The sequence below is a fragment of the Mesocricetus auratus genome, unplaced genomic scaffold (assembly GCF_017639785.1).
Source record: "Mesocricetus auratus isolate SY011 unplaced genomic scaffold, BCM_Maur_2.0 contig_11312_pilon_obj, whole genome shotgun sequence".
Classification (NCBI taxonomy): domain Eukaryota; kingdom Metazoa; phylum Chordata; class Mammalia; order Rodentia; family Cricetidae; genus Mesocricetus; species Mesocricetus auratus.
This window is the reverse complement of record NW_024430153.1, coordinates 5,297-18,032: the sequence shown is the minus strand read 5'-3', so window position 1 is coordinate 18,032 and position 12,736 is coordinate 5,297. Positions and strand designations below refer to the sequence as shown.

General features: G+C 39.2%; 1 protein-coding gene across 1 annotated transcript; it reads right to left on the bottom strand.

Moving 5' to 3' along the window:
• Positions 1-393: 393 nt before the first annotated feature.
• LOC121138034 (syntaxin-binding protein 4-like) lies at positions 394-12,351 on the bottom strand. Its single transcript, XM_040740871.1, has 5 exons — positions 11,206-12,351; positions 10,668-10,785; positions 8,546-8,678; positions 686-792; positions 394-547 (listed from the first exon to the last, which is right to left on the bottom strand). The coding sequence occupies exons 2-5, from the start codon at positions 10,712-10,714 to the stop codon at positions 394-396; spliced, it is 441 nt and encodes a 146-aa protein (XP_040596805.1). The 5' UTR covers positions 10,715-10,785; positions 11,206-12,351.
• Positions 12,352-12,736: the final 385 nt, after the last annotated feature.

Below are 12,736 nucleotides of genomic sequence, written 5' to 3'. Positions count from 1 at the left end.
AGGACATAAGGAAGAAATAAAGAACTACACACACACACACACACACACACACACACACACACACACACAGAGTTCATATCTTCCATGAGGTAGGAATAATGTCTAGTTGTATATTGATGTTTTCTAATTAAGTTTTTAAAGAAAAGATACATTGGCTTGAAAATTTGCATTGTACATCATAAAAATATAAAAAGGAAAAAAGTCGTTCAAGGAAATACTAACTAATAAGTATTATTAGTGAAACTACAATTCTATATTGACTTAACCAACATTAGAGCAAAACATAAGGGATTTATGAACTGAATATTTAACTGGAGTTTAATATTACCTGAGCTGCTTTAAAAGAAGGTAAAACAGAGTCCTGAGTCTTGGGCGTGGATGAAGTCTTCGGAACTAGTGTTTCAGGGGAGGGGGAAAAGGGTTAAATGCTGAGGTTTGAGGCTCACAGTCTTCTGAAGCTTGTAATGGGGATGGACAGCAAATATTTCCTGGATGGCCACTGTAAGACTTTTGTCTGATAAATGCTATCTCCCAAGGACATTCTGACCTATGATGAAAATAAATGATTTTGTGAATATGCAACAAATGCAATCAAGTAAATTCAAAGACAGTGTTTCTAGCAGAGTAAAAACCTTTAGCTATATATGTTAAATGACTCATCCTATCATATGGATGGAATTATTACCTCAACTTGGCTCTGGTGATTATGTTTTTTGCTTCTTCAAATGATACACCAATCATAGATTCCTTGTTTACTGAGACAAGTTGATCTCCTGGCTTCAAACGCCCATCCTAAAAAGAAAAGTCAAAGAGAAAATTATAAAAAAGAATAAGGTAGTTTTAATAAAATTAACATAATAAAAGTAATTAGGTTTTTTTTTTTTGGGCAAGCCAAGCACTCACTTCACATTGAATATTTCAGGATAGCAGATGCATCCACCCTAGTGAATGAATATTCTTCTATCTTTCCTTGGGTTAATGGAATATGAAGATACATGCACACGCAGAATGTACCTACACACACATACATGTAATGCACATACACATACATATATACATATATATACATGCACACAATACAAACATGCAAATATATTCACATACACATACATGTAATGCACACACATACATTCACACACAAACATGTATATAGATTCACACACATATATGCACACAATACTAACATTAATGTACATTCACACACACATACATGTACACAATACAAACACACATGCATATTCACACATACATACAATGTGTACACACAAGCACAAATATGCACACTGATTTTTTTAATGAGGTTAAGGAACCTAGTTATATTGGTCCTATCCAAATCTCAGTTAATAATCAACTATCTTCCTTACTAGACTTGCTGGCCCTTCTTTGGCCAGATCTACTAGGCTGTGCATACAGCTTCATAGTCATGCCATGCTGATTTAACTGGCTGTCTTTGTTAAGCTCTGGCCCTGTACATAACCATCCCAAGTGCATAAGACCCAGCATTATCAATTACAAGATTGCTGGGCCAGGATCTCAGTCACTTTTGTTTGTCTGCCCCCCCCTTAATTTAACTGAGAAGGAAAGTTCTGTTCTTTTACAGACTCTAAGGTAGCTCTCTTTTCTCATTAGTATAAACACAGAAAATATTTTCTCCAGCACTACGGAAAAAACAAAGGATCAAATTCTGAGTATCCTCCAAAGCCTTGTGTGCTGGAAGCTTGGTTCCCACTTGGCATTACTGGAAACAGTGGAGACTTCAGGAGGTGGGGCGAGTAGGAGGCACTGGAAGAACTGAGGACAATCCCAAAAGGAGGACTACGGGACCCTGGCTCCTTCTCTTTGGTTTCTTGGACACTAGACGAGCATTTTCATGCTGTCACATCCTGCCGAATATGTTGCCTTATGCCAAAAGCAACGGGCCAATCAATCAAGGACTAAAACATATAAGAGTGTGAATCCAAACGGACCATCAGTTGACCAACTGAGGGGTCTAGTGTAGTCACAGAAGGCTGACTAACACACAAGGTTTAAAAGTTTAGTTTTGACTTTGATAGTTTTGAGACAATCTCTACAAATTCAAGATACTTGACGTAAAATCTAACAGGAGCCAGTGGAGTGCTCGGCCACAAATGGGACACCTGTACTCCCCCTCCTGTACATCTCAGGGACAATGCTGAAGTTGAGGCAGAAATATTCTAAGAGGTCAGAGAGAAACTGGAGTGAAGCAGGGTCTACCGAACATGAGACCACTGCCATTATGAACTCACAGCTGTTGTGGCTCTCTGCACAAGCCTTATACTAAAATGATCAAGCGGGTCAACATGCCAGCATGAGCCCACCTGAGAGGGAACGGGATGGAAGCTGGCATTCAGACAGATGGGAATTTGAATGTGAGCTCTGCAATTAGTAGCAGAGGACAATGAGGAAAAGGGATGCGAGAGCACATCCTCTCACCAGGAACCAGGAACCAAACTCCAGCCAGCTGGCGCTAAGGCCTGTATTAATGCCTGTTACAGAGAATCACTGCCAGGATACAGACCAAAGGCTACAAAAGTCCAGATGGGCAAAAGGCCTTGGACTGACCTGCAGTCTCCCTCACTCTCCGCTCAAGCCACACAGTTCCCATGACCTGTGTGTGTCACAGGAATATTTTGCAGTGTTTTAAGAGGAGGAGAGAAGGCCTCTGGCCACAGGTTTCTAGTGTGTATACTAATTTTTACTTTTGAACATGTATTTGCAGCAGTGAGTGTTTTTCTTTGCCTCTTAGAATAAGATATTAGCTGATCATACAAATTTCTGAATCTGTTTAAAAGTCAGAGCATGCGAGTGAAAACAAAGCCAGGTTTGTGAGTCTGACATCCTAAGCGGGTGAATTCTGCCCCAGATGGATTAATATACAATATATGTGCAGACATGACTCGAGGAATTGCCGAGGCCTCTTCCAGTCACAGGTTACAGAGCAGCTGCAACATATGTTTGGCTAAACACCAGGCAAGTCTAAATGTTGAACTTCAGTTTGAACACTCTTTCATTTGACAGTAATGTACCTGTCAAAATAATAAAGTGATCCTGGGCATATAAGTTGTGTTGTAAACTACCATCACTGTTCATTTCAATTAGGATTATATCATAAAGTTTTCAAATAACATCTTATGGCATTATCAGAAACCATCTATTGAGGCCAGTTCTGATGGAACTAATTACTCAGTAAGGAAATGTTGCTTCTGTGAGTCTTTGAATTCCTTTCCCAAGCTACAAACTAGATGTAGCCTTCTTTTAACTCTAGTTACTACCGTACACATAAGAAAGTTGCGTAATGTCTGAGACTCCATTTTCCTAGCAAAAAAAGTTGGTGTAAGTATCAATAATATGAACTTAGTGTAAAAATCAAAGAATGCATGCAAAACTTGATGCAGGTGGTAAGTAAGGTAAGCTGAGTCAGTCTCACATTTACTGTTACATCTTCTGGAGAAGCTCAGTTATACTGCTCTTGAGATAGAGCCCACAGCTAGGAAAATGTGAAAATCCTCAACTTTCCAAGCCTGCTGGAAAATTAACTACAACTATCTTTCTCTAGCTTCACCACACACCTTCTATCTTAGCATAAAAATTCCTCATCCTGTTTTCAGAGAATGTTCCTCACACCAGCTGTCATCTTTACACTTCAGTGACTTTACGCATGGCCACTTTTCTCAAGAATGCTACCTACCATCCACTCCCATTTCTCTAAAGGACAAACCCTCTCACGTCACAGGCGGGCCCAAACACTGTCTTGCCTGAACAAAACCCACATTCACTTACCTGTGTCTTAGCACTTACTTCATACTGTCCTTACTTACATTTACTTTCACACTTTTGCAAATTAGATCACATTAATATTGAGATAGCTACCTCTCAGACGAGTCACACTATTCCTTTGGTTGGCCCCATCATGCTACCGTGTTTGGTTCCCTAGCACAGTGCAAAGGAATCTAGTAAGTCAACAATACGTTAAGGAGGCCCAGGAACTACCTTGAGGAAGTTAAGGCGGTTATGAGACAATGGGAACAATAACGGTAAAGGGGAGAGTTGTGCTGCAAAGTGAACCGTGTGATCCTTTGCTGCTTCCTCAGTGTTCACAATGGGACTGGTTTCCATCTTCCCGAAGCCTTACTGTCCTGTGCATCCAAATGCTTCGATTATAGTTCAGCAATGTGCTTAGCATAGCTTCCTCCGGAACTGAAATACTGCCTTCCATGCTTTGTGAGCCATGACTAGCTGTGGACACCTATGTCAATGGGACCTTTGTCTTTACTTACAAGCTTGACAAAAATTCTTCAGTTTATCCAGTCTCACAATCACTGCAAGAGATCCTATTTCTTTATATAGTGAGGAAGAATACTGCCAAGTACACCATGGCATGGTTTGTGAGGGGCATTCCAATTTCAGAGCTAGGAGAGGAATGCACCTTTATAGGCAAACAGGTATAGTGCATAGCCACATACATGTATATTATACAGAGCTTATATATATATTTTAAACACTTAGGATCAGCTAAATGAAATATGAAATGTTACTTCATATTTGCAGAAGCTTTCCTCTTTATGTTATTATAAATGAAAGAAAACATTGGAAAACTTCAAAAATTACCCATCATCTGACACAATGAGCTAAGAAGGAGATATATCTTGGTCAGGAGTGAAGTTGACAGCAGTGGAATGGTAAACAGACAGGTGACAGAATGATTATGGCAACATCCATTCATTAATTTCTAAGTGATTACCACTAAGGAAATAACTGTAAAGGAATCAGATGGAATCCTTGCCTTTAGGAGGAATAGTGACTAGTGGTTCAGCCTAGTTAAAATAATCAGAGACACTGGTGTTCCATTACAAACTGAGCTAGGTGACATGACAGGAAACATGGGAACAAGACCTAGCCACGGACACAGGAACAATAAAACCTGTCCTTATCTGCCGTTGCACTGGAGGACAGGAAATAAGTCCTCTGCCAAGTGTTCTTTAAACTGACACCTGGAATAGTAGAACGGGAAGGAGGTGCTGTTCCCAGCTTAACGGAACAATATACTTACACGGAGATAAGGAAGGTTAGCCTCTCAGAAACAGGGAATGCAGAAGGCAGAAGGGGATCCACCAGAGGCCTGTAGGTTACTAATAGTAGTTAAGGTAGCTCGGTGGGAGAGGAAACAGGCATGGTGCACTAAGAACAGGCAAAGCTGATGTGTGCCAGTGAAAAGCAATGACAGGCTAAAGCCTGAGAGCTCAGAGAGATGACTCAAACACTGTGTGCTGTGCAAGCAGAAGCCTAGTATAGACCCCAACACCCACATAAAAAAATCAAGCAATTCCAGTGCTGGGAAGGAAGAGAGAGGCGGAAGCTCAGAGCCAACTTGCCAGCCAGTCTAGCTTAATTAACCAGCTCTGGCATCACTAAGAGACCCTGTCTCAAACATTAAGGTAGAGAGTGATAAAGACATTAGCATTGACTTCTGACCCCATTTTCATGTACACATACATATACCTTTACCAACATACACATACACTTGTACACACATACCACAAACATGCACACAGACACTCTCCCCACACACACAGAGAGACAAAGACAGAGAGAGAGAGACAGAGAGACAGACACACACACATACACACACAGAGAGAGACAGACAGAGAGAGACAGAGAGAATGACTAATGGGCTCAAGAGACAGTAAAAAGGTCAACAGTATGTACTAAAATAAATTGGAATATGGCTGTTATGATATGGGAAGAAGGAAATGATTGGGAAAGAGCTTTGAAAAGTGATTGTGAAGAGGCTATTATTTGGGAAGAAATGAGAAGACAGTATGAGGTAAATATCATAGATTGTGCCATTGTGCCTCAGAAATACTAATTATGAGATACCTCTAGGAGAGCTAAGTGGAGATTTTCATCAGGAAATTAGAAAGTTGAGTATGAAGATGGAAGGAGTGCTGAGGTCAACAGGTTTAGGAATAGTCTCTGAGGACTCTAGACTGCCCGGGACTAGCTAAGTGGGCTGAAGGGGCTTTCAGATCCTCTTATCTCCTTATTCAGAAACCGGTGTGTTTGTTCTCAGGGTGCAGGCTGCCTATAGTTCTTAGAGCTATCCAAATTCTACATCAGAAGATCTGATGCCCTCTTTTGGTATCTATAGGTACTGCACACATATGACAAACTGAAAAGCAGAAAACAGGTACATGTACGTATGCCTTGCCCCCAATCAGTTTTTTAAAAATTGTAGCCAACTTGAAGCACACATGAAACTGAAATTCAGAGAATAATTAACAATGATCAATCTGGCCTTCTAGTAAGGAGAAGTTTGCAGCCTATATTTCTATGAATATGTACTTGTACACCATGTGCAAATTCTGTACAGATTAAAGCTGTATTCTATGTTAGTTCTGGTGGGTCAAATCTGTAATAGCAACTACTCAGGAAGCTTAGAGAAGGGTTCTACTTGGATTCTAGAGTGAGTTCAAGGCCAGCCTGGGCAACTTAGTGAGAACATGTCTCAAAAATAAAAGACTGCCAAGAGTGATAGGATGCTTTCTTAAAACAGAATCAGGGTCACTAGAAGCACAGTATCAAAAAAATTATTTTTACAGTGAAAGTGCATCTCTTTTATATTTGCCTATGGCTTTCTGGCTTAAGGAAATATTTAAAAAAAATAAATATAAGGACCAGAGAATTACTTATTCTTCTACACTTTTTTTCTAATTGGTTTTCTTCTTTTGCACATATCCTGAACATTAATAACTTCATGCTGCACTCTAGTGGTAAATGAAGAAAACGGTCCATTAGAAAGTTTTGTCTTTCAGCACACTTCAACCAATAAGAACAGACATATATCATGAACATAATATCTTAATCTGCTGTGGCTTAACAGTTAAAAAGTCATTTAAAATTACTGTCTTCAATTTACTACTCTAATTTAAAATATTTATGGATTAGGGAATAATTATTACTTGTTTTAAAAGCAAATTTGTATTATTTATCAGGCACCTTTAATATGATGGCCTTTAAAATGAACATTTGAGGGGCTGAGTTCAGGGGATTGGTATGAGTTGGAGGGCTGTGCAGTGAGGTCCAGGTCAGCCAGGTCTAAAAGAAAGTCTCTGTCTCTAACAGGTAAGCAAGCAAACAACTTAAACTACACTAAGTGCCTCCCGTCTCCTATTCTCCCCACTCACATCTCTAAGCTTCAAAACTGAAGTGAGAGTGAATCTCTTTATTCTTACCAAAAAATTATCGGGGGGAGGGGGCTTGAGTTTGTTTAACTTTAACATTAAACTGTGTTATTTGGCTAAGGATTTAATTTGGATAGCTAAAATGTTTATCATTATAATACCTTAAACTGGTAATAACTTACAACTTAGAAATATATTGGAAAGACACTCAGTGTTTCTATTATTGTGATCAAACACCATGCCCAAAAGCAACCCGGGAAGGAAAGGAAAGAATTTATTTCACTTACACTCCCAGATAACAGCCCGTCACTGAGGAAAGTCAGGGTAGGAACTCAAGCAGAGAAGGAACCTGGAGGCAGAAACTGATGCAGAAGCCATGGAGGAGTACTTTTAACCTGGCTGGCTCCTTATGGCTTGCTCAGCCTGCGTTCCTATGGCACCCAGAACCACTAGGCCAAGGGTGTCCCCACCCGTGACGGGCTGGACCTTCATGTATCAATCACTAATCAAGAAAATACCCTAGCTTTCCTACACCCTGAGCTATGGGGGCAATTTCTCAACGGACTTTTTCTCCTCTCAGATTACTCTAGTTGTTTGTGTCAGGTTGACTTAAAACGAGCCAGCACAGATGCCTTGTGAAATAAACAAACCTGAAACAGATCAATCTTTACATGGTTTTGGCGAAAGTGATGTTTTTCCTTCCTGAGGAAGTAAATACGATTGAAAAGACCAACTGTTTGCTCTGTGAGTGTCTGCAGTGGGAGAAGGGCAAACTGTAAGTATTTAACAAAAGCCCAAAAGAATAAACTTGGAAGATCCTTTATAAGATATATACATTGACATAAATAAAACCTCAAAGAGGTGACAATGGCAGCAGCATAGCAGGTTTGTTAATTAAGTTGCTGCAGTTTTGCTTAAAATTTGGCCCTGAGTTTCTTAGCCACCAGAAAAAGAAATGGGTGTTCTATCACATACTTTGTATACCAAGGATGAGATTAAGGAAACAGGTTAGACACTGTCTGCTCTTAATTCTAATCTAGTTTCTCCCTCCAATGCTAACTCTAGTCGCTTGTGGACAAAAATAAAAGATCAACTAGTTAGTCAATGAGAATTAGTGCAACAGCATGTCACTAAGCAATGTATAACTTTTAGTTAGAGTCTGACATATTATTTACATACTTGGAGAATTTATTTATATGCTAGGGAAAAGCCCTTGAATGATAATGGTCCCCCTTGTATATTTCATTGAGAACAATCAACTCATATAAAAACAATTTACTGAAGGAAAAAAACAAATCTTAGCACTGGTGGTTTTTTGTCATTATTGTTTATTTTATGTTTACCTTGTAACAGTCGCCTCCAGGAATGACTTCCTGAATATATACCAACGGTCCTTCATTTCTGTTAATTCCGCCTAGGATCTTTAAACCTAGGCCTGTTTCCTTAGTAACTGTAATCACTCGGAAGGCAGGATCCCTAGGATAAAATACATTAGCACTCACAGGTTAGGCAAGACATTTGTAAACAGAGGTTTCTGTCAGCTATCTGGTAGATCAAATTTTCAGATCTATATAACCCAAAATAGTTTATGTCTACTAGCAAGAACATTTAAGAGGATCATAGAAAAGAAGTCAAATGAATTTTTATCAGTATTTTAAATCATTATTACATAAACCATAAACAATTAGTGAGAGCAACATGCCAATTTTTTAGGAGTATAAGAAAAGCAGTTTTTAAATGTTACTTAAGTGAATTCATGGATTTATTTAAAAGGGCCTGAAATTTGCTTTTTTTAGCTGTTCATAAGATTGGCCTAAAATCAATGTTTTACTATATTAGGTAAACAACTTCATGGTTATAGGTTCTTACAGCAAAACACATTTGCTTCCATGTGAATCTCAAAAATAAATTATCCTTTTAATTTAGGAAGAGAGCTTTATTGCTACAAAGCACTTGCTTCAGCTGTAATTTCTGCTACACATGAGAAATGCCACCAAAAGAGAAGTGTCAGAAGAATTCTCCCAAAGGTATGTCACCAACTTGTATTTCTGAATATGTTGGTCAAACAAAACTTAAGCAAAGTTAGAAACAAAGGTGGGCTTCAGACTTCCACATTACTAAGTGAGACCTGTGTTAAGAAGTATAAATATAAAAATGCTAATATAGTTAATATTTATAGAACCCTTTGTTTTAGTTGTTTTCACACACACATACACACCCTTTCATTTTAAACTATTTTGGAGAACGGAATGTATAAATACATACATATATGCATACATACATATCTTTATATATTTCTGTATATCTACATATGTATACATTTGCTTATGTGAAAAGGAGAACCAAAAAGAAGTAAGAATAATAATGATTACCTATAGGAAGACTGAGGGCACAGGACAGGACAAGGATTAGAGAAGACCTTCCTTCCTTGACCCTTGTAAGATATGTTATATGTTTACAAAATATTTACTAGTTTCTTTGGTTGATGTCCACATGCTACTCGGAAAGGGGTCTTTCCAAAAGTCATCATTATCTTTACTACTTGAATTTGGCCTTGTCTATTGGATTACTTTGATATCCACAGGATACAAGCAAAATCAAATGTGAGGAAGACAGAAATTTGTAAAACACTTAATGCAGCCTGCTAGGGAATATTCTGCCACTACTTGACAAGGCCCAAGTTAGCTTCCTGAAGGATGCGAGATCAGACAAAAGGAAATGAATTCAGTCACCCAGCCTTTGACCTGAGGTGTCAGACACTATTATACCATCAATTACCCACCAAAATTTCTCAGCCACCCCATAGAACTATAAGGAAATAAGGAGTGCTTGCTGCTTTAAAACATTTGGGGATGGTTAGTCAGCAAAAGCTAAACTTAGATACAATTTCAAAAGAACCAAACCAGATTTTAAAATAAAAAAAAATCCAAAGAACAAAAACCCCATAATCTGTACAAGGAATTTAAAAGAGAATACAGGGTTTACTCTGTGTATTGATTTACATTTTACTATGGTTTGTAGCTGTCCCCACAGGCCTGTGTTAAAAAGCTTCGGGTGCTATTGAGAAGTTACTGGTGGTACCCTCAAGAGGCAAGGTCGAATTCTAGGGCACTAGAATACTTGGAGAACTGCCCTGAAAGCAACACTGCAAACTGTCTCTTGGCCACTATGCAGTGAAGAGACCAGCCGGTACAGGATGGTGCTATGTCTCCACAGGCTCAGAGAAGAGAAGGGAACACACACCAAAACCTGAGCCAAGAGTCTTTCAAGTTTCAAAGTTGATTATCTCAGGTGTTACTATCACTGGGACGGAAGGCTCACTAGTACTCACCAAAGCCCCAGTAATAATTTGACATGTTACTTTACTCATTGCTCAGTATTGCTTCCCTAGGCCACAGAGCTACAAAACAAAACAAAACCTAACAGTGTACACATTACCAAACATTAAATTACATTTAAAATTACTTTTCAAGTAGGCTGGGTGATCCTGCAGCAGATGTATATATATTCATCCTTTGCCTTGGATTTCACAGCTGTGTAAATGAAGAACTTGAAGAGCCTAAATATTCTTCTTTTCTTCAGACTGGAATAACAGAAAATAAGTTTTCAAGTCATAGGCCATTCGAATGCAATTCCAATGCCACAAAAAGACATTATATATACTTGGCAATAGACAACATATGCCAGTGTATTTCTACTGATGTATTTCTCATGGGCTATGTATGACCTTGTGGCCATTGATGATAACATCTGGAGCATCAAGGCAGCTCTCGATACAGACAGATGGATATCCCTCCATCACTGTGAATACAGGAAACCCATGCTCTGTAGAACAGGTGAAGACTACAGTGATGTTTTTGGCAGTGATTACACCTTCTCTGGGCAATAAGCTCAAAAATGCACAAGACTGGAAAGCGTCTCCTGTGAGCACAAGGCTATGGAGCTCACAGTCAGAAAAACAATTATATAATATAGCTGAAGAAAACAGAAATTCCTATCTCACCAATTCCCCTGAGGGTCTCCTTGCAGATTCTATATGACCCCAGCTCATATTACTCCACTTCATGTGTTTCTTTAACACTTTCCTATGAAAAAGAAAAAAGGCATGGCTTTAACATCTTATATAACTCTGCAGTGAATAATACAGAGTCGCTTAATTAAAACACACTACATTCAAGCAGAGATTCACTACCTGCAAGTGAGAAATGCAAGCAGAGCTGAGGAACGTCCCTTTAACATGAGGAATGCAAACTACATGCAATCCTTTAACTCTCCCTCAAGTGTACTCCTGGGAGGGAGGGAAGATACATTCTACGCTCCAAGTGTCATTTCTAACCAAATTGCAGGTTTTGCTTCATTTTTTTAAAATTGTGACATGGCATAATTAATTGAAAACAGCCAATATTTAAAGTTGAAAACCCTATCTGGATCATCCTGTACAATCCTCCTAACTAAAGAACTGAGCGAAGAGGTTCAGAGGCATTGTGCTTTTCCACATTGATGCACAATGCTTACTTCCTCAGCTAGAACTTGGGCTTTGGAGTCTACAGAAGGAATCTTGGCATTCATTACCGCTGGCTCCAACAGATGTTTCCAGGCTTCACTAAGTCTCAGCTTCATTGACACAACAGGCCCCTTGATAGCAGTAATGTGTCCATCAGTGTGCACACACATAGTAGAAACTTACCAAACGTTTCCTTTATCTTATGTTTGCTGCAAATCAACTACAGAGTCAGAGAACTAGAACCAAGGGTTTATCCTACCTCTCTCCCAACCACTGTATACAAGAGAAATAAAAGCATCTCTATATGAACTCAAGGGACCCTGGACAAAGAACCAACAATCAATCTGTAGGAAGCTTAGCAAGGAGTTATACTCCCTGGGTCTTACCAACATAGCTGGACTTCCCAGCTCCTACAGCAGCAAGCGGGACAGTGGAGACACCCAGGTCATGAGTGGCCAGAGAAATGATGCCACCAAGCCACTGCACTGCTATCAGCAAAACACCGGTGGCAAGGAAGTCACTCAGTACTACCCTTCAGGGAAGGAGAGGTGATGGCTTGAAGGAAGAGCTTTGATCGACACTGACTCAGAGTCTGGAGCCACTGCAGCCAGGAGACTTCCATTCTAAGAGTGTCTGCACGGGCTTTTCAGATTGCTGTAATGATGTAGCACAGCAGTCTCAGGCCTCAAGAGAGGACATTCGGATAGAAAATAGGAGCAGCCACTGTTTATTGATACCATGTGCCACAGATTATATGAAATTCAGATGCATTTATTTTATTTTATGTCACAGAAAATGTAACAGACGTTAAGTTAAAGAATCAAGTTAAAAAAAAACAAAACAAATTTCCAAAACAAAACAAACAAACAAAAAAAAAGAATCAAGTTCAAACTACAATATTGCCATGAGCTAGTGACATGTCCTCAGAAGTCATTTAGCCTTTTGGCATCACCTCATACTAATGTAGGAATAGGAACACCTAGCCCAAAGGGTGATATGGAAAAAGGGAAGAAAGGAAAGAAGGAAGAAG